This window comes from Geotrypetes seraphini, chromosome 5, assembly GCF_902459505.1.
Source record: "Geotrypetes seraphini chromosome 5, aGeoSer1.1, whole genome shotgun sequence".
Classification (NCBI taxonomy): Eukaryota; Metazoa; Chordata; class Amphibia; order Gymnophiona; family Dermophiidae; genus Geotrypetes; species Geotrypetes seraphini.
The window spans coordinates 24,907,823-24,932,401 of record NC_047088.1 but is presented as its reverse complement, the minus strand read 5'-3'; the positions used below and the strand labels follow the sequence as shown (position 1 = coordinate 24,932,401).

Genomic DNA, 24,579 nt, shown 5'->3' with positions numbered 1-24,579 from the left:
CCTTCCCTTTCTTTCCTGCTGTGGGCTTTTCTTTCCGTTTTCATCACCTTGGCCCAGAATCCTTTTCCCTTTCACTCCCTCCTTACAGTCTGAGCCGGGAACACGGGTGATCGCACGGTCCTCGCAGCCCCCACCCGCCTGCCCAATCGATCCTAGTGTTTAGCCAGCTCTCTCCCTTCTCCTCACCTTAATTTGCAGGCTTTCTTTTTCAGCGACCTGCATGCTTTCCCAAAGAGCCGCACACGCGCGGCTGCTCAGTGTTCAATCTTCTGCTCTGCTGCAACTTCCTGTTTCCGGTTGCGTCAGAGCAGAAGATCGAAACTGAGCAGCAGCGGCTCTTTGATAGCGTGCGGGTCGCCGAAAAAGAAAATCTACAAACTAAGGTGAGGAGAAGGGAGAGAGCTGGCTAAACACTAGAATCGATTGGGCAGGCGGGTGTGAGCTGCGGGGACCGCGCGATCCTTCATGCCTCACTGCGGGGACAAGACCCATTCACCGCCCCGCGGGCGGTGAATGGCCTTGTCCCCGTCGCCGCAGCGACTGCTAGTTTTCTTCCCCGTTTTCGGCGGTGACCCGCGGCTAAAATGCGGTGGCCGCGGGTAAACCGCCACCGTGTCATTCTCTACTTTGGAACATTCAGTGCAAGCAGTTCAGTCTACTTGTATATTAATTGTTTAGGTGCTTTTGAGGAAATTGGAAAATATGGAGAATTATACTGAACAGCTGAATTTAAGAATTTTGAATTTCTCATAAACACTTACAATGTCCCGAAAAGACCTGTTCTATAAATTTTTGAAAGAAGTCTTTAAGTACACTGACGATGGACTTCCACCTCTACATAAAATATACTTTAAACCTATTTCTGTTTAAAAAAACCCTCATCTTCAGATGTCGATCAACCTAAAGTAGATTTGTCAAGTCCTATAGATATATCTAGAATATTGTAGACCTCAGAAGAAAAAGTGGTAGCTCGTACAACGCTTCTAGTGACATTTGTATTTTTACAAGACAAGGAAGCGCTTCTTCGCCTATTTTTTTAGCCTTAAAGAAGTCTCTTTTATGGATGGAAAGATTTCTTTATTTTCAGATGTCTCTAGAACAACACAAACAAGAAGGAAAAGATTCATAGAACTGAAAGATAATGTTAAGTCAGTGGGGGCAAAATTTCAATTGCATTACCCTTGCAAATGTGTAATTTACCTGGATCAGAATAATTATGTTTTTTATGAACCTTCCCAATTGCAGTTTTATTTTGGAAGGGAAAGGAGTGGCAATGCAATGTCCCAAGTGATCCCAATTTACTGGTCTGAAATAAGAAAGTAGATGAGCTACTAAAGTGATTCCTGTTATTCTTTAATTTCTTGATTTTCCATTCCCAGTGGTATGTGAATTGTTTCTCCCTTTAATGAGGACTATTCAAAAGTTTTTTGTATTCAGTTTGTAAATGAGGTGTTTTTCTCTTTTTATAATTGTTATTTCCGCGGACATGCTTAAGCGGAGCGTTTCCCTGGGGGCGAAATCCTTGGTTTCTGTAGCGGAAAAGGAATGGTATTATAAATTTCTGACCCGGGCATATTTTGCTCCTGTCAGAGCTTTTCATGCTCACATCTGCGCTACTGATACCTGTCCCATGTGTGCGGCACCCAGAGCCTCATTGGGCCATATGTTTTGGCTCTGTCCTGGTATACGGGCTTATTGGAAACGCATTTGTCTGCATATTAAGTCTTTTTGGAATTGTACATGGTTACCCACGGATACTTTTCTTTTCACACTGAAGCTATCCTTGCATTCTGTTCGACTGGGTGCTGCTGAATTTGTCCGGAAAGCTATTTTTATGGGCATCAAGAGCATCCTTCAGTGCTGGTTATCTCCACATACCCCTACTGTGTCCCACTGGTGGACTCAGATGGTCCAGCTGGCGGGTTGTGAACGTCTGGCTATTACTGATATGGACTCTAAACATGGTTCTCTTTATTTACGTTGTTGGTTACTATTTTGTTCTACTTTGACACCCACTGTACGCAGTAGACTGCTGAATTGATTGTTGGACATTGGAGTAGCTGTTCCCATGGGTGGGAGGGGGTGGGTTGGTTGGGTGGGATTGGGTGGGAGGGCTTTTCTTGTGTGTTGGTTCATTGTTGGACTGTTCAATTTTGCCTTTTCTTTGAAATTAATAATCAGATTTAAACATAATTGTTAACTGGGAAAACTTTTGTTTTGTTCAATGAGTTTATATTGTTGAAATTATGATAAATGCTTAAATTAAAAAATAAATTAAAAAAAAAGAATAGCTATTATTGGTCATATCAACCAGAAGCAAAGAGATTAAAGATCGCTCTAGCCGTCTAGCGTATGTTAAGGGAACATTTATATGTAGTAATGTTTGAATATAATTCTACACCTGTTGCCAAAAGTCACGAATCATAGGACAATAAAATAAGATATGATGTAATGTTCCTTTTTCATGTTCACAAGACCAGCATAAAGAGGAATATTCTGAGTTGATTATGTTTAGTCTAACAGGACTCCACACTCCACATCTAATCACAAGAAATAGAGATTGTTTCGTAGAAGCAGATTGACAGGAACATGAATTTAGAGAATGACACGGGGAAAAAATCTGTCCCTGTCACTGCCCCGTCACCGGACCACCGTCCCCTTCACCGCCGTCCCCTTCACTGCCCCGTCCCCATCCCCGCAGCATCCCCCCTAACCTCTCGCCACCTCACTGCCCTCCGGCACCCCTCGTGCGGTCCGTGCATCTCCCTCCCCCTTACCTTTGTGGCGTGTTTTAAGGTTTCAGACTTGTTAAAAGCCGTGTTCGTGCAGTCGTGTGCGTGTGTGGGCGGAAATTTCTCCTCTGACGCAACAGCTTTGTGTCAATAGTGTTATGAGCAATTGTTCAATTTGTTTCTCCTGCTTTATTACTATACAAAATTTCAATAAAATTTTGGAACTAAAAAACCCAAATTTCTTTAATATTGTAACTTTCCATCCCTGGTCTGAAAATCGTTCAGTTTTCCTTTATCAGTTGGTGTTGACGTGCAAATAAGGTGAAAATGACAATGTTTATTATTTTTTAAAAAACATATTGTATTTTCTCTGTCTTCAAGTCTCAAGGGTTACATTTATTTGATTGAGCACCTAAGTAGAGCCATCTTCCACTTGGGAGGCAAGTTATCAAGTTACATTAAGGCTTTAAATTACATTATTTACCCCTTAATTTGATTTAAAGGGTCTTAATATAGCTTGACTTATTTTGCTGAGATGATAGTTACGTTGCCACAGGTCACATGGGAATGATATGCAAAACATATAAATGCATGCAAAGCAGCTCGTTACTATGTAAAAACCCTAATGCCACTTCCATAAATCACAGTAAAATAGCTGGGATTATTAGCCCTCTCGGGAGCATCTAGCCCGATGCTCCTGGGCTAGCAAAAACAACTTTTTCCAATTCAAGCAACCTCCATCCCCTAAAGGCTTCAGCCCCTGAAAAGGTCCTGCCTAGTCTATTACTGTCATCAAAGGGAAACATGAGCCCTAGTGGTAGTCACATGAGATTACTGCCAGGGGTGTCATTTTGATGATGGCATCGCCTGGGCCACCAATAATCTAAATGATAGGCCTTTTGAGGGATAAGGGTCTGTAGCCTTTTGGAGGGGCTAGAGTCTCTTTACGGGATTGAGGTAGCACAGATTGCTGAACCCTGTGGTATATCAAGGTGAGGTAACATAGTAACATAACATAGTAACATAGTACAGTGATTCCCAACCCTGTCCTGGAGGAACACCAGGCCAATCGGGTTTTCAGGCTAGCCCTAATGAATATGCATGAGAGAGATTTGCATATGATGGAAGTGATAGGCATGCAAATTTGCTTCATGCATATTCATTAGGGCTAGCCTGAAAACCCAATTGGCCTGGTGTTCCTCCAGGACAGGGTTGGGAACCACTGACATAGTAGATGACGGCAGATAAAGACCCGAAGTCTGCCCAACCTGATTCAATTTAAATTTTTTTAATTTTTTCTTCTTAGCTATTTCTGGGCAAGAATCCAAAGCTCTACCCGGTACTGTGCTTGGGTTTCAACTGCCGAAATCTCCGTTAAAACCTACTCCGGCCCATCTAAACCCTCCCAGCCATTGAAGCCCTCTCCAGTCTATGATTGCCTTTTACTGCATCTTGTAACTTCCTCCCTTAGGGCCCTTTCCACAAAGTCATGGTAGCGATTCTCCCATGGCAAATGTGTACCAAAGCCCATTCAATTCATATGGGCTTCAGTGCGTTTTCCACCACAGCTTTGTAAAAGGGCTCTTAGTTATTCAAACTCATTTATGCTTCTCATTGCAGGTGCTTAATTTTTGGCATTATTCATATTTATCGGCTTAACATACAAATGATCAGACTTATAGCCTTCTTGCATTGCTTGCAGATGTATCAGATTTTAACAACATTCAAACTCATTGCAGTATAATCAGTCTCAGGTTTTCTGCTGAGCTTTCTGTTAACTCAATACCTGTAATCGAGGCTTAAGAACATAAGAATAGCCTTACTGGGTCAGACCAATGGTATATCTAGCCCAGCTTTCAACAGTGGTCAACTCAGGTTACAAGTATCCGGCAGAAACCCAAATAGCAGCAACATTCTAGAGTCTCATAGTACAATAAGATTCTGGAATGCCAAAGAGTAGCAACATTCCATGCTAACAATCCCAGGATAGACACTCTATTTAAGATAAGAGATAAGATTTGAGATATGTTATTTAAGGTTTTTATACCATAAATTATTTAAATCAATTGAAGAATCTGAGTGTAAGCTATGATAAGATAAAAGAGTGACCAGTGAGGAGGCTGGCTATGGTATAGCTTGGGTTTTACATGAAATATGAAATCCAAGTGTAGCCGCTGAGGTCACATTAGAATCATATATCAAAATGATGGATTAATTGGAAGTTTCATGGAAGAAAAATAAGAAGCAAGCAGCGAAAGAATATATAACATAATGAGAGTGTGATATTTGTTTTTGAATTGAACAATCCCAGGGTAAGCAGTGGCTTCTCCTACGTATGTTTTGAACAAGTGCTTGTATTTTATGAATAATATCAGAGAATATAAATCAAGTGCAAAGCTTAATGATCATCATTTGGTCCTCCCTCCTCCTCCTCATGCCTCCCTCGAGGCATTCTGCATTCTTTGTCTTAGCTCTTACATTATAGAACAATTTACTCTTAGTGTGTTGAATAGTCCTTTATTAAATTCAAAACTGGAGTAAGAACGTATTACTTTCAGCAGGCATTTGACATCCAGTAGCCAAGATCCAGGGCCTGGATGTGTTAATTGCTTTTACTGATTTTCATTTTCTTTGTTTTTCTGTGATTAGTTCTGTCCTATTAGAACTTGGCATTGCTTTCTATTCTTTGAATTTTTTTTTCTATTGTAAACCCTGTTGACCTGTTGGTCAGATGCAGTGATAAAGAAAATCTTTAACAAACACACATAATTTTATTAAAATGTATTTCTGTTATATTAGCAGGTGGTTCTGTTGTTCCTTGTTTGGAGGTAACACAGCAGAGATACCACTAGAGGGCACTGTGATCCCATAAAACAAGATTCAAGGGAAATGTAAACAATTTTTTTCCCCCAAAAAATTTCAGTAAGTCTTAACACTTGTGCAATGAAAAATACTGGCTCTGTTCCACATTGCACAGGTTGTTACAATGCTCCACGTAAATTGTGACTTTTAAATCTAAAATATTGATAGCAATTTTTGATATCTCTGGTCTCTTAATGGAAATTGAATTTTCTTTTTCCAATATCTGCATTAGAATTAGCCATTTACTGAAATGGTTCGGAGAAATTTGTCTATCGGCAGCATATTCAAAACCAATAAGAAGACATGCTTTGATCTGATTACTTCACCACTATTCTTTGCTCAGGTCTTTTGATGTTCGTAGTGTCAAACCTTTTTCAGTTCATCTGCTCTACAAAGATAGCAGCCTTGGAATAGTCACACCACTTTCTTTGTTTCTCTGGGCTTTAATGGTTCCGCCTTCACAAAGCCCAGATGCGTTCCATTATACTGACTACAAGTTGCAAAGGTTGGATTCAGCAATAATTCCTCAGCAGACAGAGTAAGGACACATTTTCCCTTAGTCTGAACTGCATTTTACACAGAAGATCACCCATATTGTTGAAAACAGCAATGCTATTTTAATTGAACAAAATAAAACCTTGCTTGTTTCTTGGGTCTATTGCTTTCTTAACTTCCATTGTAAGTCAAGGGCAGGATTAACTCTTTGGTGGGCCATGGGCAAACAGGCACCTCCGCCCCTCCCGCCACTGCATTTAGGTGAGGTGCAGTGGAAATTCTGATACCACAATGCATATAGCAAAAGATTATGGATGAGTGAGATTTGAGAGAGAATATGAGTGAGTGGTAGAAATGGAATTAGATGAATGGAAAAGATAGGACCTATGAGTGGTGGATGGGAATACCTTTAAAAAAAAAAAGCAGCAGGAGACACTGCTCCTTGTCACTTAATCCCCCCCATTGCCCCAGGTACATTAGATAGATTGTGAGTAGAGAATGACACAGGGCCAAATATTTGCCCGTCCCCGTGAAAACTCATTTTCCCATCCCTGCGAGCTCTTTTCCTGTCCCCGTCCCATTCCTGCAAGCTCCATCCTCATCTGCACAAGCCTCAAACATTTTAAAATCATAAGTGTTCGAGGCTTGTGTGGTCAATGCAGAGCTTACAGGACTGGGGCAGGGACAGCGACAAAACTTGCGGGGACAGGATGGGAAAATTGAATTCCTGTGGGGACGGAGACAAATTTGTCCCTGTGTTATTCTCTAATTGTGAACCCACTAGGACAGACAGGGAAAAATGCTTTGAGTACCCCATACGCCTTATCACGAAGACCACACACCATTTTAGGAGCCTTCCTCTGGACCAAACTCCATCCTTTTTATATCTTTTTGAAGGTGCGGCCCCCAGAATTGTACACAATATTCTAAATGAGGTCTCACACAGAGACATCAATACCTCCTTTTTCCTACTGGCCATACCTCTCCCTATGCAACCTAGCATCGTTCTAGCTTTCGCTGTCACATTTTCAACCTGTTTGGCCACCTTAAGATCATCACATGCAATCACACCCAAGTCCCACTCTTCCATCGTGCGCATAAGTTCTTCACCCTCTAAACTGTATCGTTCCCTCTGGTTTTTGCAACCCAAATGCATGACCTTGCATTTCTTAGCATTAAATTTTAGCTGCCAAATTTCAGACCATTCTTCAAGCTTCGCCAGGTCTTTCTTCACTTTATTTACACCATCTGGCGTATCTACTTTATTTCAGATCTTACATGACGACAGGTCCAAGAACAGAACCTTGAGGCACACCACTGGGAACATCTCTTTCCTCAGAGCGATCTCCATTGATCACTACCCTCTGTCGCCTTCCACTCAACCAGTTTCTGACCCAGCCCGTCACTTTGGGACCCATCCCGAGGGCACTCAGTTTATTTATTAGACATCTGTGTGGAACACTGTCAAAGGCTTTGCTATAATCTAAATACACCACATCTAGCGCACATCCTCTATCCAATTCTCTGGTCACCCAGTCAAAGAAATTGATCAGATTTGTCTGGCAAGACCCACCTCTAGTGAATCTATATTGCCTCCAGTCCTGTAATCCACAGGATTCCAGAAACTTAACCATTCTCTGTTTTAAAAGCGTTTCCATGAATTTGCTTACCACAGAAGACAGACTTAGCGGCCTGTAATTCCCTACTTCTTCCACTGTAACTATGGCAAATTTAACCTGTAAACTGTATATCATGTACTGTATATTGGTATTAGATCCCTAGTATGTGTCAAGTTAGGATAAAAACTTGTATCGTAAAGTTTGTGCCTGTTAACTGTATTTTATGTGTGTTTAACCTGTAACCTATTCTGAGCTTTTAGGGGGAAAACGGGCCAGAAAACGAATTAAATAAATACGTAGCAATTGTTTGGGGGGGGGGGGAGGGCTGCTGCACAGGGTCCCCACTGGAACTCCTTCCCGAACCGGACCATCCTTAGCGCTGCGTAGGTTTTTGTTAAGATCTAATGAAAGCTAGAGTACTAGGAACATAAAGGAAAAGAATGTGGATGGCATGAAATGAAGAAACCCACTGTTCGAACAGGACATCGAATGCTCAGGTTTTGACAGGGCTAAATAGCTAAGCACGGATTGCTAGGACAGAGGAAGGGAAACAGCTTCGCAAGCAGCATTTTCACAATTAATGGGAACCATTTGAAAATGTGTGGGATAAGTGGAATAACAACTGGTTTAGAGCATATTTAACGAATAACCTCTGCGGCTGAGGGATTTACCTGCAAAATAATTGCTTATGGTCTAAGTTATGCATCTCATGCTGAAGGCAATTATTTTCTAGCAAAATCTAAAGGGAAAGAGGACTATTGTTATTGTTAATGTCTTAAAAAAATAACCAAACCCAAACCTTTATTTCTTCTACAAAGCCACTGACGTTCATGGGGTACTTAGAGATTGCATGGAAAAATAATGCATATGGTAAACTCAGTTAACAGGCTGAAGGCCCATCAAGCCAAGCACCCCATTTCCAACAGTGGCCAACCTAAGTCACAAGTACCTGACAAGATCCCATGGAGCAAAACAGATTTTATGCTCTTTATCCTAGGAATAAGCAGAAGATTTCCCCAAGCCATCTTAATAAAAGCCTATGGACTTGTGTTTTAGGAAATTATCTAACCTCTTTTTAAACCCTGTTAAACTAACTGCTTTCACCACATTCTCTGACAATAAGTTCCAGAGTTTAATTACACGTTGAGTGAAGAAATATGTTCCCCTGTTTGTTCTAAATCTACTAATTAGTACCTTTATTGCATTCCCCCCTAGTCCATGTATTTTTGGAAAGAGTAAACAAGTGATTAACACCTACCCTTTCCTTGGTATTTTATAGACCTTTGTCAAATCACATAGACATCTACTCAGTATTTTATAGACTTCTATCATATCTCCCTTGAGCTGTCTCTTCTCCAGGCTGAAGAGCCCTAGACACTTTAGCCTTTCCTCAAAGGAAAATCATCCCATCCTTTTTATCATTTTCATCTCCCTTCTCTATACCCAGTGGCGTACCAAGAGGGGGGTGGTCCGCCCCAGGTGCATGCCCCAAGGGGGTGCTCAGCTGGCCATCCACCGGAGAATAGGCTGCCGACGGGGAAAGGCTGCCACTGTTGCCTTCGGGAACAAGCCGGCGCCGAGTTCTCCCTACTTTTTTTCCCCGCGGGGCTGACCAACTCTAGCCACCTGACGTCAATTCTGACGTCAGAAAGGACGTTCTGGGCCAGCCAATCATTGCCTGGCTGGCCCAGAACGTCCTCTCCGATGTTAGAATTGATGTTGGGCGGTGAGAGTTGGTCGGCCCCGCGGGGAAGAAAAACAGGGAGGGAGAACTCGGCGCCAGCGGCAGCCTTTCCCCTGCGGCGGCGGTGGCAGCAGCATGTTTCCCAATGGCGGTGGCATGGGGGAGGGCAGGGAGAAAGAAAGAAAGAAAGGGGGGGAGACAGGGAGCCAGAAAGAAAGAAAGGGGGCAGGGTGAAACAAAGAAAGAAAGAAAAAAATGGGGCACGGAGAGAGAGAGAGAAAGACAGACATAGAGAAAGAAAGGGGGCATGGAGAGAGAAAGAAAGAAGGGGTCAGGGGTGAAAGAAAGAAAGAAATGGGGCATGGAGAGAGAGAGAGAGAAAAAGACAGACATAGGGAAAGAAGGGGTCAGGGTGAAAGAAAGAAAGAAATGGGGCATGGAGAGAGAAAGAAAGAAGGAAGGGGTCAGGGTGCCCTCAATGGTCAGACTAGGAGCCATTTCCACAGGAGGGGGGGGGGGTCTATTCCCAGTTGAGCTATAAGCATGACTACGCTGAGGGGCTTCCTTTATAGTAACACTCACATGCAATGTTTACCTTTCAAATCAGTTAGTGGCACTAAATTACTATACAGCATTCAATTCATACAATATGACCAAGCCAGGTCCGAACTCAGAATCCGGCTCACTAGAATGCTATATTGATCCTCAGACGCATCATTCCACGTTCAAACTTTATCACAACGTTAAGCTTGATGTGCAGAATCTTCCCTGGATCAATTTAATGTGTTAATTTAAAAGTTTTTGATTTTTGATTTTATAACATTTCATTATTCAAAAGTGTTCAATAATTAAGAAATACTTATAAAGTAAATTTAGCTTTTAGTTTGTAGGGACTTCTTTTGCCGACATGTTTCGCGATGAAACGCTTTCTCAAGGCTGGGTCCCTAACTTTATCAACACCATCCGTATTGACCGCTGGCGTTGATAAAGTTAGGGGCCCAAACTTGAGAAAGCGTTTCATCGCGAAACATGTCGGCAAAAGAAGTCCCTACAAACTAAAAGCTAAGTTTACTTTATAAGTATTTCTTAATTATTGAACACTTTTGAATAATGAAATGTTATAAAATAAAAAAATTTTAGATTAAGCTTTGGATTCTTGCCCAGAAATAGCTAAGAAGAAAAATAAAAAAAAAAATAAAATAAAATAAAAAAAAAATTTAAATTGAATCAGGTTGGGCAGACTGGATGGACCATTCGGGTCTTTATCTGCCGTAATCTACTATGTTACTATGTTAACACATTAAATTGATCCGCGGCTTAATGTTGTGATAAAGTTTGAACGTGGAGTGGTGCATCTGAGGATCAATATAGCATTCTAGTGAGCCGGATTCGATGTTTACCTTTCAACCACACACAGGACAGCACAGGTTCAAAAACAAGTCTTTTGCTTGCTGTTCTCAGTATACAAAGGTTCAAATGCTAGTCAGAGTGGACATTTGTTATGTCTGTGTAACAACTAGAGAATGACACGGTGACAAAATTCATCACCGTTCCCGTCCCCGCGGATAACCGCGGGAAATAATCCCATGTCATTTTCTAGTGTCTATTTCAACCTCAGTCCTTCTACACCAGCATTCTTCAAAGCAAAGCTTGCGGGTCAGTGGCTGTGCTTATGTGAGCCAAGGATAATGAAGCCATTGTGACATCACTGATGTGATTGGCTCTTAGGCACTGGTGGAATGAGGCATTATGACATCACAGTATCTGCTCTGGATACCAGAGACTGTCATTCTGTAGTGTCTGTTTCTACCTCGGTCCTTCTACACCAGCATTATTCAAAGCAAAGCTTGCGGGTCAGTGGTTGTGGCCATTCATACTCTGATTCTTATGTGAGCCAAGGATAATGAAGCCATTGTGACATCACTGATGTGATTGGCTCTTAGGCACTGGTGGAATGAGGCATTATGACATCACAATATCTGCTCTGGATACCAGGGACTGTCATTCTGTAGTGTCTATTTCAACCTCAGTCCTACACCAGCATTCTTTAAAGCAAAGCTTGAGGGTCAGTGGCTGGGCCCATTCATATTCTGAATCTTTCCTCTCTCCTTAAAGAATGACATGAAGATGGTTTCCTGCGGTTATCCACGGGAACGGTGATGAATTTTGTCACCGTGTCATTCTCTAGTAACAACCAACAGACCGACCACTATCTATCACTTCCTTATTCAATGTCCTCACTAATCCTCACTGTCAATTGTTTCCCTCTCTCTTTTACCACATACTTTTCTTCTCTTTCTTTTTCAAATTCTCCCTGTCCCATCAGTCTCTTTCTCATCCACGGAAGCCCTTATTTGTCCCTCTCCCTTCTTCTCTTTCTCTTCCACTGACCACTAACCTCAGGTTCCTGTGGGCTGCTATTGTTTTCGAATGCTTCTGACTTCTCAGCCCACCAACTCTTCATCCCCTATGCAGGATCATTCATTCCCCCCTCTCCTGTTTGCGCATCAGTGTGTCACTGCGCTTTCAGACGTAGCTTATTAAGCTGCCTTTTGGAGTGCTATCGTTCCATGAAGACTGGATAATGCATCTCTAAATCAGCTCAGGCCACAGTGGATTTTATAAAAGAGACTGACATATGTAAATTAAAAACGAACAAGTGTTGAGACAATGACACTAACAATTTTAAAAGCTAAACATTAATTTCATTTCTGACTGAAAGAAAAAAGAATACAGTCTTGATGAGGAAGACAATGCCACTGAAGATCTCTGCATCTGTACATCTCAATGGATGTAGCTGGATTAGGCATTTTGGAATCTCAAAAGAGCTCCCGCCCATCAGCTACTTCATTTATTTAGTACAAAAGTCTAAATAAGTTAAAAGATGCCTACATTCCACAAAAGTCACTTAATTTGAGATAATGGAAAATCTATTCTGATACAAAAGAACCACAGATGTTTGGTTCAAGTAAAAAAAAAAAAAAAGTTTTACCATTGCTTTACTATTGAGAGTTACAATGTTGAATTTACGGCTAAAACTCCTGCTTTATATTATAGAAAGAGGAAACTCAGTAGTTGAGGGCCTGCAAGAACACTTCGGTCCTCTCAGCTCCCCATTTTGAAAGTCTCAGGTAAGACTAACCCCTCTTTTACTAAACCACAAAAGCGGTTATTAGTACAGGGAGCTGCGCTGAAAGCTCTGCACTGCTCCCGACGCTCGTAGGAACTCTATGAGCGTTGGGAACAGCGCAGAGCATTCAGCGCGGCTCTCTGCACTAATAACCGCTTTCACGGTTTAATAAAAGCTGGGGGTGGGGGGGAGGTAAATGATCAAAATGGAAAAGGAGAGATTTTTCTTGTGTGGGTCCTATGAGATGGAATACCATCCTTTAAGACAGGGGTAGGGAACTCCGGTCCTCGAGAGCCGTATTCCAGTCGGGTTTTCAGGATTTCCCCAATGAATATGCATGAGGTCTATTTGCATGCACTGCTTTCAATGCATATTCATTGGGGAAATCCTGAAAACCCGACTGGAATATGGCTCTCGAGGAGCGGAGTTCCCTACCCCTGCTTTAAGACCTTAAAGAAATTAAAAATTTACTTACATTTTGCAAGAACTGTATAGCATAGTTATTTGGGGCTATTTTCTCTTCATTTTCTCTCATTTTTAATTTTATTACTTTTTATTAGCTTATTTGATTTTAATGTTTGACTACATGGATGGCATATAATCTGTTGCTGCAAACAGATTTGTAGCCTATTTTGGGGTGTCAGTCTACAAAACTATATACAAGTAAACAAATAATAATTCCCTGTTTCATCTCATTTTGCAAATGAAAATAAATTTAGTTTTAAAGCAGCACATGAGATGTTCAAGAGATATTTGGTGGAAGTTTTAAAATATTCACCAGACCATATTCCTCCATTAAATCAAAATATATTATCTTCCACAAACCACTAGATCTCGAGAAACAACGGAGGGAATTAATCCAGATATGCCGCAATTGGATGTTAGCGACATATCAGCTATTTTGGAAGAGTCTATTTCTGACTCTTCATTGAGCGTGACACTTCTGATTTCATTTATTTTCCAACAGGACTTGGATTCCTTTATGAAACTCTATTTCCGTTTATCAAAAGAACTGTTTAATGGTAAAAAGATATGGGTATTCCTGGATGTAACTAAGGTTACTCAAGAAAAAAGGAAACAATTTTTGTCCTTGAGACAGGAGACCAAGGCACTTGGGGGCGTCCTTTTTACTGGCGTACCCTTGTAAATGCGTAGTAAAATTTGCCCAGGTTAAATATTTTTTTTTTCAGCCGGAGCAGCTAAAATCATTTCTGGAGCTAAAGAAAATTTCTGTTGTTTAGCGGAAATTTAATCTAATGCAGAGTATGTTATAGCCTTTCATTGATTAGTTCTTTTTCCTTTGTGTTTAACTTCTTAATAATAACTGCCCTTACTCCCCTTCATTTTTTGTGGTTTAAGGAAGCGAGAATTTTATTTTCATATCTGTTTATAAATGTGATGTTTTAACATTTATTACGGCTGTATTTCCTTAGCAAGAATGTTAGTTTCTTGTAATATATCGAAAATTTCAATAAATAATAAGTTCAATAAAGCAGCCTCTAAACATTGGCCCTTGCCACGCCCACCATCCTTTTTTCCCTGCCAAAAATTCCTAGAGCTGCTAAACTTAAAACCTGAAGTCCCACACAGGTCTTCTCTAGAGGTACCTGAGCCAGTTATCCTTTCAGGAAATCCACAATGAATATTCATGAGAGAGGTTTGAATGCAACGGAAGCAGTGCATGAATACTCATAAAAAACGCCTGGCTGGGGTGCTTCCAGGACCAGGTTTGGGAATCACTGGTAGAGAATGACACGGTGACAAAATTCATCACCGTCCCCGCCCCTGCGGATAACCGCGGGAAATAATCCCATGTCATTTTCTAGTGTCTATTTCAACCTCAGTCCTTCTACACCAGCATTCTTCAAAGCAAAGCCTTTGGGTCAGTGGTTGTGGCCATTCATACTCTGATTCTTATGTGAGCCAAGGATAATGAAGCCATTGTGACATCACTGATGTGATTGGCTCTTAGGCACTGGTGGAATGAGGCATTATGACATCACAATATCTGCTCTGGATACCAGAGACTGTCATTCTGTAGTGTCTATCTCAACCTCAGTCCTTCTACACCAGCATTCTTCAAAGCAAAGCTTGCGGGTCAGTGGTTGTGGCCATTCATACTCTGATTCTTATGGGAGCCAAGGATAATGAAGCCATTGTGACATCACTGATGTGATTGGCTCTTAGGCACTGGTGGAATGAGGCATTATGACATCACAATATCTGCTCTGGATACCAGAGACTGTCATTCTGTAGTGTCTATCTCAACCTCAGTCCTTCTACACCAGCATTCTTCAAAGCAAAGCTTGCGGGTCAATGGTTGTGGCCATTCATACTCTGATTCTTCCCCCTCTCTTTAAAGAATGACATGAAGATGGTTTCCCGTGGTTATCCGCGGGAATGGGAACGGTGATGAATTTTGTCACAACGGTGATGAATTTTGTCACCGTGTCATTCTCTAACGCTGGCTTAGCACCTCCCTCTGAGGTCTCATGCTTGAGTCTCCAGAAGTCCATATTGGAAAACATCAATATATGTTTATACTTTCTAATGTGTTCAAATTGTTTAGCGTGTGGTAATTTTGTGCGTGCGCTAAAAACGCTAGCGCACCTTAGTTAAAGGAGCCCTTTGTATCAGGCATGCCCAGGGACGTTTTAGCCACTTAGGGGACCTTGGGCAAATTTTGAGGGTCCACTTTTATTCAAAACTGCCCCTCTCCAAATTCTGTATTCAAGAGCCAGATTCTTTACATGGTGCTGAAAAATTGATGCAGAGAAATTTCAGTGCTCATCGCTATTCTATAAAGGGTGCCCCCTTTTGAGTTGCACATATATGATCCAAGTTTTTTTGTTACTTATATACTTTCTAAGTAGTTTCTACTTTCCCCATCTATTGCGACAAGTTTCACGATCTACCTGGGGCAATGAAGGGTTAAGTGACTTGACCAGGGTCACAATGGGCAATGCTGGGCTTGAGCCTAACCACTAGGCCACTCCTCCCAGTTTAGGTGGCCACTGTTACAGAATAACGCATAGCCAGATTGGCGCCTAAATCATAATTAGGGCTCCTTTTACAAAGGTGCACTACACGTTTTAGCGCATGTTTAACGCACACTAAATCAATGCGTGCGCTAACTGCTAACACATCTATAGGATAACATGCACGCATTAGCGTTTAGCGCGTGATAATATTTATTGCGCTCTAAAAAGCATAGCACACCTTAGGGCTCCTTTTACGAAGGTGCGTTAGGGCCTTAACGCGTGGAATAGTGCACGCTAAAATGCCATGTGCGCTAGCCGCTACCGTCTCCTCTTGAGCAGGCGGTAGTTTTTCGACTAGCATGCGCTAAAAACACTAGCGCACCTTTGTAAAAGGAGCCCTTAGTAAAAGAGGGGGTTAGTGTCAAATGCTCATTGTGTACCAATCTTCTTAGACAAACTGTTGACTCCCTAGGCACCTACTCGCCCACTTAGATAAGAAACATAGAAACATAGAAGATGACGGCAGATAAGGGCCATAGCCCATCAGGTCTGCCCACTCTACTGACCCACTTCCAAGTCTACTATCCTAGGGATCCCACTCCTGGTGACAGGTTCCCTTGGCTTAACCCTCTAAGGCAGGGGTGTCCAATGTCAGTCCTCGAGGGCCGCAATCCAGTCGGGTTTTCAGGATTTCCCCAATGAATATGCATGAGATCTATTAGCATACAATGAAAGCAGTGCATGCAAATAGACCTCATGTATATTCATTGGGGAAATCCTGAAAATCCGACTGGACTGCGGCCCTCGAGGACTGACATTGGACATCCCTGCTCTAAGGGATCCCACATGGGCATCCCATTTGCTCTTAAATTCTTGCATGCTGTTTGCCTCGATCACCTGCACCGGGAGCTCGTTCCAAGGATCAACCACTCTCTCGGCGAAGAAATATTTCCTGGTGTCGCCATGAAATTTCCCGCCCCTGAGTTTGAACGTGCCCTCTTGTGGCTGAGGGTCCTTTGAGAAAGAGAATCTCTTCTTCCATCTCGATATGGCCCGTAATATACTTAAACGTCTCGATCATGTCTCCTCTCTTCCTACGTTCCTCGAGTGAGTACAGCCGCAAATTTTTCAGCCTTTCCTCGTACGATAGATCCTTGAGCCCCGAGACCATCCTGGTGGCCATCCGTCGCACCGACTCTACTCTCAGCACATCTTTTCGGTAGTGTGGCCTCCAGAATTGCACACAGTATTCCAAATGAGGCCTCACCATGGTTCTGTATAATGGCATTATGACTTCAGGCTTCCGGCTGACGAAACTCCTGCGGATGCAACCTAATTATTACTTTCCATCCCATTGTTAAAGATAATTAGTACAAAACACCCCGACATCTTTTCAGTTATAGCACCCCAGCTATGGAATGTGCTACCTGCCTACATTAGAGAAGAAAAAAATAGAGGAACGATTCATAAGCAAACTAAAACGCTACTTATTCAAAGATGCCTTCAATTTACCTTAATTAATAAGACTGCTTTGCTAACCTTTCCTTCAGATTTCCCATTTCTATTTACCAACCTTATTGTTTTTTTTCCTTTAGTGTCTTCCTGTCCTATTCTAAAATGTATTTCTTCCCCCTTTCCTCTCGGATCATGTAAATTGTAATGTGTTTGTGAGTTTTTAAATTACTTGTTAATTCCCTTTTTATGGTTTTTACATCGTTTAGAACTTGGATAGGCGATTTATCACATTTCTATAAAAACTTGAAACTAATAATTAAATTATCGGAGCCCATTAACTAATCATTTTGGGCACCAATTTGAGATCCGCATCCAAATTCAGGCGACCTTTATACAATCCAAGGATAAATATGAATTATCTCCCAAGGCACAATTATCTTTAAATGCTTTCTCTGACATATCAAACATCTTGAGAAAGAGAAGTACTCATTCTAACGATGGCAAACAGCTGGAACAAATTTACTAAGATACAAAAATAGGGTAATTCTATATAAAGTCTATATTTTTGGCACCAAGAACACACCTATCTGAGTCTATGCTATAAAGAAAATTAGGCATCTACTTTTCTTTATACACATACCTATATTTTAGTTGCAAATACTTATACCAGCTATAGAGTTGGTGTAAATACTTATACCTAGATTGTTAAGAGGATAAATATAGCAACATAGTAAATGACGGAAGATAAAAATACGAGTGGTCCATCCAGTCTGCCCAACCATAAATGCTCCATAAATTAATTATTTAGTTTAAATGGTCCTTTTACTTAGATATTTCTGGGCCAGAAACCCAGAGCTTTGCCCAGTAATGGGCTTAGGTTCCATCTACTGGAGTCTCCATCAAAGCTCACTCCAGCCCATCTTAACCATCCCAGCCATCGAAACCCTCCCCAGCCGTCAAATGTGCTAACTTTTCTCCACCGACCACAGCAACTACAGTGCAGCATTCACAGATGGGGATGGTTCCTTCGCTAAGGCAAAAAGAATCAGCAAGACATATATTTATCTCTCATCAATAGAGAACCTTGTCAATAATTTATTCTCACTTGAGAAGATTCACCACATTGCTCTTAGTTTATATATGGTGGAATTGCCATTGATATTAAAAGAAGAGAGAATATTACCCATTGGAACAGGGAGCTTGATGTAACAGGATTAGCTCCCAGCACTGAGAGGAAGATTCTCTAATATCACCGATAAAATCTGATGGGCTGCTATCGCAGCCATTAATGCAACTATTTCAAAAAGACGAGTGATTCTCAAAAAAACCACACATGCAAATGAGGTTCGCACCTGCAAATGAGATGAGTCGCTGGTGAAAGCAATCAGCACATGTGCAGAATAGACCATGGAAAGAGGCGTAAATGTGCGCATGTGCTGGGAACTAGCAGCAAAAGCTACGTCGTAGTGTCAATCATAGGTGTGCCCACGCTATTGGATGGAAGGGGAGGGAAGGTGTGAGCATTGGCTTTCAACATGCGCAGATAAGACACACCTTTAATACACGCACTTGAGAAGTGCACTTTTGAGATCTTTTTTCCCCAAAACTACTATAATTTATGTGGTGTAATTTTTTTTTTTTTTTTAATTTTATGATGAGCCATAACCAGAAACGCATGTCTGAGATGTGCTTTGCACAGTACCGGCACGCCCAGACCAGCTGGTAATTTTTGGTCATCAAAACTATTATATTTTATGTGGATGATATATTAAATTTTTTTTTTTTTTTAACCAGAAACACACACTTAAGATGCACTTTGTGCAGAACTGCCACCCCTGGACCAGCTGGTAATTTTTGGTCTTCAAAAGTTGGTGCTACGCTTGGAAAATCAGCCAGCGATGATAGATAATTGCCTGAAGTGCTCATTTTTTTTTTTAATATATAATATTTCTTTATTAGAAACATAGAAACATAGAAAAATGACGGCAGAAAAGGGCCAAAGCCCATCAAGTCTGCCCACTCCAGTGACCCTTCCCCCATGAGTTTGCTCACCAACCCCCTGCCCTTCCCTCATTAGAGATCCCACATGAATATCCCATTTATTTTTGAAATCTGCCACGCTGTTGGCCTCAATCACCTGCCGTGGGAGTTCATTTCAATGATCGACCACCCTCTCAGTGAAGAAATACTTTCTGGAGTCCCCATGAAATTTCCCTCCCCTGATTTTCAGCGGATGCCCTCTGGTGGACGAAGGTCCCATAAGACGAAAGATATCCTCTTCCACCTCGATACGACCCGTGATATATTTAAATGTCTCAATCATGTCTCCTCTCTCTCTTCGTTCTTCAAATGAGTACAGCTGCAATTTATTCAGCCTTACTTCATACGGAAGATCCTTGAGCCCCGAGACCATCCTGGTGGCCATCCGCTGAACTGACTCAACTCTCAGCACATCTTTCCGGTAATGTGGTCTCCAGAATTGAACACAATATTCCAAATGAGGTCTCACCATGAACCTGTACAGTGGCATTATGACCTCTGGCATCCTGCTGATAAAACCTCTACGGATACAACCCATCATTTGCCTTGCCTTGGAGGAAGCCTTTTCCACTTGATTGGCAGTTTTCATGTCATCACTAATGATTACTCCTAAATCCCGTTCTTCCGTGGTCCTAACTAAGGTCTCACCATTTAACGTGTAAGTCCTGCACAGATTTCTTTTACCCAGGTGCATCACTTTGCATTTTTTAGCATTGAAGTTGAGCTGCCAAGTCGATGACCATTGTTCTAATAGTAGTAGGTCCTGCGTCATACTGTCAGGCATAGTGCTTTTACCTACTATGTTGCACAGTTTGGCGTCATCGGCGAACAATGATATTTTTCCTCTGAGCCCTTGGGTCATATCACTTATGAATATGTTGAATAGTATTGGACCTAAGACCGAGCCTTGTGGCACTCCAGTACACATTTTAATACTGATGAGCTCATTTACTACCACTTTAAACTAAACTAAACCATAAACTTATATACTGCATCCTCTCTATAACAGTACAGCTCGGCACGGTTTACAAGAAATTAGAAAGGAGAACAGATACAATATTGATTTGGAATAGTATGGAGAGGAGAGGAATTTACAACTCTGAAAATAGCCTCATTATAATACACTTGATTGGCAGAGTTGGAGTCTGCCAGGAAGCTTAGAAAAGACTGTTGAAAATCGGCCGGTGAAATACTGCCACGCTAGTCCAGTTGGAGCCAGTTTAAAAGTTAAAGGCACAGTAAGTTTTGAGAATCTGCTCCTGAAGCCCAAACACCACAAGACTCCGCCCTGAGCCCCAAGGACGGGGCCACCTAAGATACAGGATGTGAACATCTAACCTAGTGCATCTCAAACCGTGTGCTGCGGCACATTACTGTGCCTCCTGAGATTTCAGCTGTGCCATGGCACACTGGGGAGGGGGAGAGGCGCTGGCCGACTGCCCACAGGACATTCGGCGAGAGGAACGTCCTGTAGGCAATCAGCTGGTGCCTCTCCTTCTCTTCGTTCCTATTCCCTGCTGGCATCCCCCAGCGGCGTCTCAGGTAATGTCCGTGCACTTCCAGATGCCTCGAGCCGCGGCCACTATGTTTAGCGTGTCACAGCTCGAGAAAGTTCTAACCATTTCCAAAATCAGCTAGTCCAAAAACTGGTTTAAAAAATGAAAATGATCTGAAAAAATTTTTTTTTCATGCACATCTTTAATTACTGAAATGACTGCTTTTAGTGTGGGGAGGGGGGGGGGGGAGACAAAGGATGGGAGAATTAGTTTAGAAAACAAGCCCATTCTATTACTAAAATTTTGTGCTCCAGCAAACACTTTCTGGAGGGCAGAACATTTTGGTTATTATTTAAAATACATTCTGAGCCTTAGAAGCTGTTGTGTACAGACTCGGGAGATAAAATACCTAATTTACAGCCCACTGCATTGAGACACGGGGAAATGAAATGTTTGACTAACACTTCAATTAGTTTCTCCTGTCAACTTTATCAGCTCCAAAGGCAGCAGCGCCAAAGAATGAAAAGCTTATTAAAAATACTGTCCAAAACTAGTAATGGAGATAACTGTGACCAGTGGTGTGGCGAGGGTGAGAGGCATCCAAGGCAGTAGCCCCCGCTCCTTCCCCTCCCCCGCTGCTGCACGTGCACTCCTTCTCAGGCGTGGGATCTGGAAGTGACATCAGAGGACAGCTGACGCTGGTGTGAGCAGCAGGTTGGAGTTGCTATTTGCTTTTGTGAAGAGATAGAGGTACAATGGGTTGGGGGGGGAGGAGTGGGAAGGAGCAGGGGAAGGGGCAGAGGAGCGAAGGAGGGGTGCTGGTGTCCTCACCAAGACCGCCCCTCCCCCCTTACTGTGACCCAGTTTGACTCCCCTCTCCCCTGTAAAAACATCCATACAACAAACTCCTTTCAAGTGGTTATATACAATATCTACCGTATTGTCATGCATATAACGCGCGCGTTATACATGATTTTACAAACCGAGTATAACCATGCGCGTTATATGTGTGAGCGCGTTATACAATTTTTTTTTCAGTGCGATCCGGCATCCTCCCCCCCGCTCATGTCACCCCCCTCCCTCGCGATCCTACATCCCCCCCCAGCACCGCAAAGACATCGGTCGCTTACCCGATTGGGCACCGGCACCAGCACCAATGCACAGGAAGTGCCAGTGCCAGTGCCCGAAGATCCTCCCTCGCGGGGGAGGGGGGGTGACGTGAGCGAGGGAGAGGATGCCAGTTCGCAGGCCAGAAGAGGGAGTAAGCGGGAGTGGCGGGAGGAGGTTATAGCAGCATGCGCGGTATATGCGTGTGCGTGCTATATAAAAATTTTTTTTACACAAATGGTTTGGACCCGCGCGCTATACGCGTATGCGTGTTATACATGTATGCGCGTTATATGCGTGAAAATACGATATATCTATATACAGTATATCAAAGCCTATAGCTGCGACACCTGGGCATCAAACAGGCAGGTACCCACCCCTGGAACGAATCGTCTGAGTTTCCTTTATTGTCTATAGGAAAATTTGCTTTGGATCACGAGTATGCTTCTGAAACGAATTATGCTCGTAAACCAAGGTACCACTGTACTTTATTAGTCAACATCTAATTAAACCATTTCTGCTTTTTGAATGACTTCTGTAGCTACATGAACTCTAGATCCAATAACCAGATGCAGATTTTATCAATTTGTAATACATTTATAGCAGGATGCTACATCTCTACTGGGGCTCTGTCGAAAATAATTATTAACAGAATGTCATGAATCATAGCCAAAACCTACTCAATGAGTTCGATTTTTATAGACAATAATAATCCTTTAAGACTCTAAAGAAGAAACTTACTCGTAAACAGTTGTCCAACCATTCTCATTGCTTTTAGTTGCCAGGAGACCAGTGTTGCCATGATAGGTCATCAATGCCAGGTTGTAGCCTTGCGCGGAGATCCTTTTCACAACACCATTGCTACTGATAGTTAACCAGTAGACCTGACCTGTGGGTACTATCAACCATAGCGGGGTGCCGTCTACATCCCGGCGCACATGCACAGAATTTCCGTTGCCATTAATGACTGTAGTGATATCCCCATCTCCACTGTATGTGAAGTTGTAAATATAGTCTCTCGTGATGAGGTTTAATGTGTGAAGGTGTGTCCCATTGGTGCTGAACTGATAGAGCTCCTGGTCGGCTGGGCAAGCAATCTCATAAATATTCATGGTATTCAGATGAGGCTTGTTTCTACTGACAGCACGAATACGAATGTTGCCAAGGTCTGCTATATACAGAGTGCCATCTGGAGAAACCGTTAATGATGAAGGAGCCTTTAGCTTGGCATCTTTTGCAAATCCACCATCACCTAAGAAGAAATATAATTATCTGAATCTGTATGCAATAAATGCTATCAAGCTTATCATAGTCAGGGAATCCATGCAAGTAGATGAACTGATATTTTTCTAATTAATTTTTAAAATCGTTATCAATAAGGGGTATAATTTTGGATCAGTATCACTGAAGATTAACAGCGCTGTGCAATTATCTCTGTTAACAAGAATTTTAACTCCATAGTTAATACAGGTATTATATAAACATAGGGCTATGAGCAATGACAGATATATATTCTCATTTCACTGGTGCCCTTACAAATATATAGCCTGAACATACAAAATTAAGCAATTATTTCAAAGTACATAGCAAATTCTAGGCTGAAAATGATTATGAAAATGATTCATTCTATGTTAATTCAATCGACCAAATGTCTCCCAACTGTTCATTACAGAAAGACAAAATGAAAATCCTCACAAATGTCATGCTTTCTACAAAATAAAAAAATTTAATGCTTCAGTAACAAAAGTGAGAACAGCATTATTTTTTTTAATGTGAATCTTTCAGTGTTGCAGTGTGATAACACTGTCAACAGAATCTAGAGACTAGAGCTGCAAGGGCCATGACACTGAGTTCTCTCGCACTGCCCTCTCTGTGCCCTTTGGCAATGTTTTGTTGGTGCCTAGTGTAAAGAAGATATTCCATTTCCATGCTGAATCAACAGCTAGATTTTCTGCTTAGACCAATGATGATGGACTGCCATTCCATGACAAGCGTGATGCTGGATTTCAGCAATGAAGACACCTGGCATCTGGCAGCTAGCAGATTTGTTTTCCATAATTTGTTTCCCATAAAATAATCTACAGAAGACTAATTTGTTTCCCATAAAATAATCTATGGAAGGCTTACAATACAGCAATTATTTTTTTCTCTACTTGCCACCGATGGATATAAAGCCTAGGGAGCAAATTCTATAAATGATGTCCCAACTTTAGGCGGCCTACCACTGCTTAAAAGTCAATTGGGACGCACGGTTTTGGAAAAAACCTCCCGAGGCAGGCCACCTACATTGTAGGTGCCTCCAGGAACCTAATGATGCGCAAAGGGCCGCCTAACCTCACCTAAGGCTAGGCATGGGTGTGGTTTCACCCAGAAGTGGCCTTAGGCGAGCTTAGGCGGTCCTAGGCGCCTCAATTGGCCAGTGGAAGGCAAAATACTGGCCTACATTTCTGGCGCCTTCAAGTAAACATGGCCGTTGAACTGATTGGCAAGGGAACTTCCCTGCCATGATCAGTTTAGTGGCTGCAGCAGGGACCCCTCCCCCTGCGAAGACTACCGGAAGTAGGAATGCCCAATCCCTCCTGCTGGGACCCCTGAAGCCAGTCCTCCCATCCCCGAATGTCCATGGCAGGAGGGGTGCCCAATTCCTCTTGCTGCTACCCCGCTGCCACATCCTCTGGCAGGAGGAATGCCCAGTCTCTCCTGCCCTAATGGTCTATCTAGATAAGCATTCTGTTTCCAACAGCGGCCATTATCAATACACATTTTTTTTAGATGGTTTTCTATGCAGTGCATCTAAATCTCAAGGGCATGTGTTGAAGGTGTGTTTTGGGAGGGATTGGGGCGGACTTATAATGTGGATGCTTTTCTGCAATAATGGAACACAAACAAACGAAAATTGACCCTTGATACTCCACAAAATCAAAGGCAACCCAAAAAGATGTCCAAGACAAATAAGTGCCAAAATGTTTGCCAAACTG

At 42.2% G+C, this 24,579-nt stretch overlaps 1 protein-coding gene across 1 annotated transcript in view; it reads right to left on the bottom strand.

Moving 5' to 3' along the window:
- TENM1 (teneurin transmembrane protein 1) overlaps positions 1–24,579 on the bottom strand; it is a 698,125-nt gene that overhangs the window by 58,263 nt on the left and 615,283 nt on the right. The window contains exon 25 of the mRNA XM_033947005.1: positions 22,343–22,853. Within this exon, the coding sequence (XP_033802896.1) occupies positions 22,343–22,853 (511 nt within the window). The remainder of the gene's footprint in view (positions 1–22,342; positions 22,854–24,579) is intronic.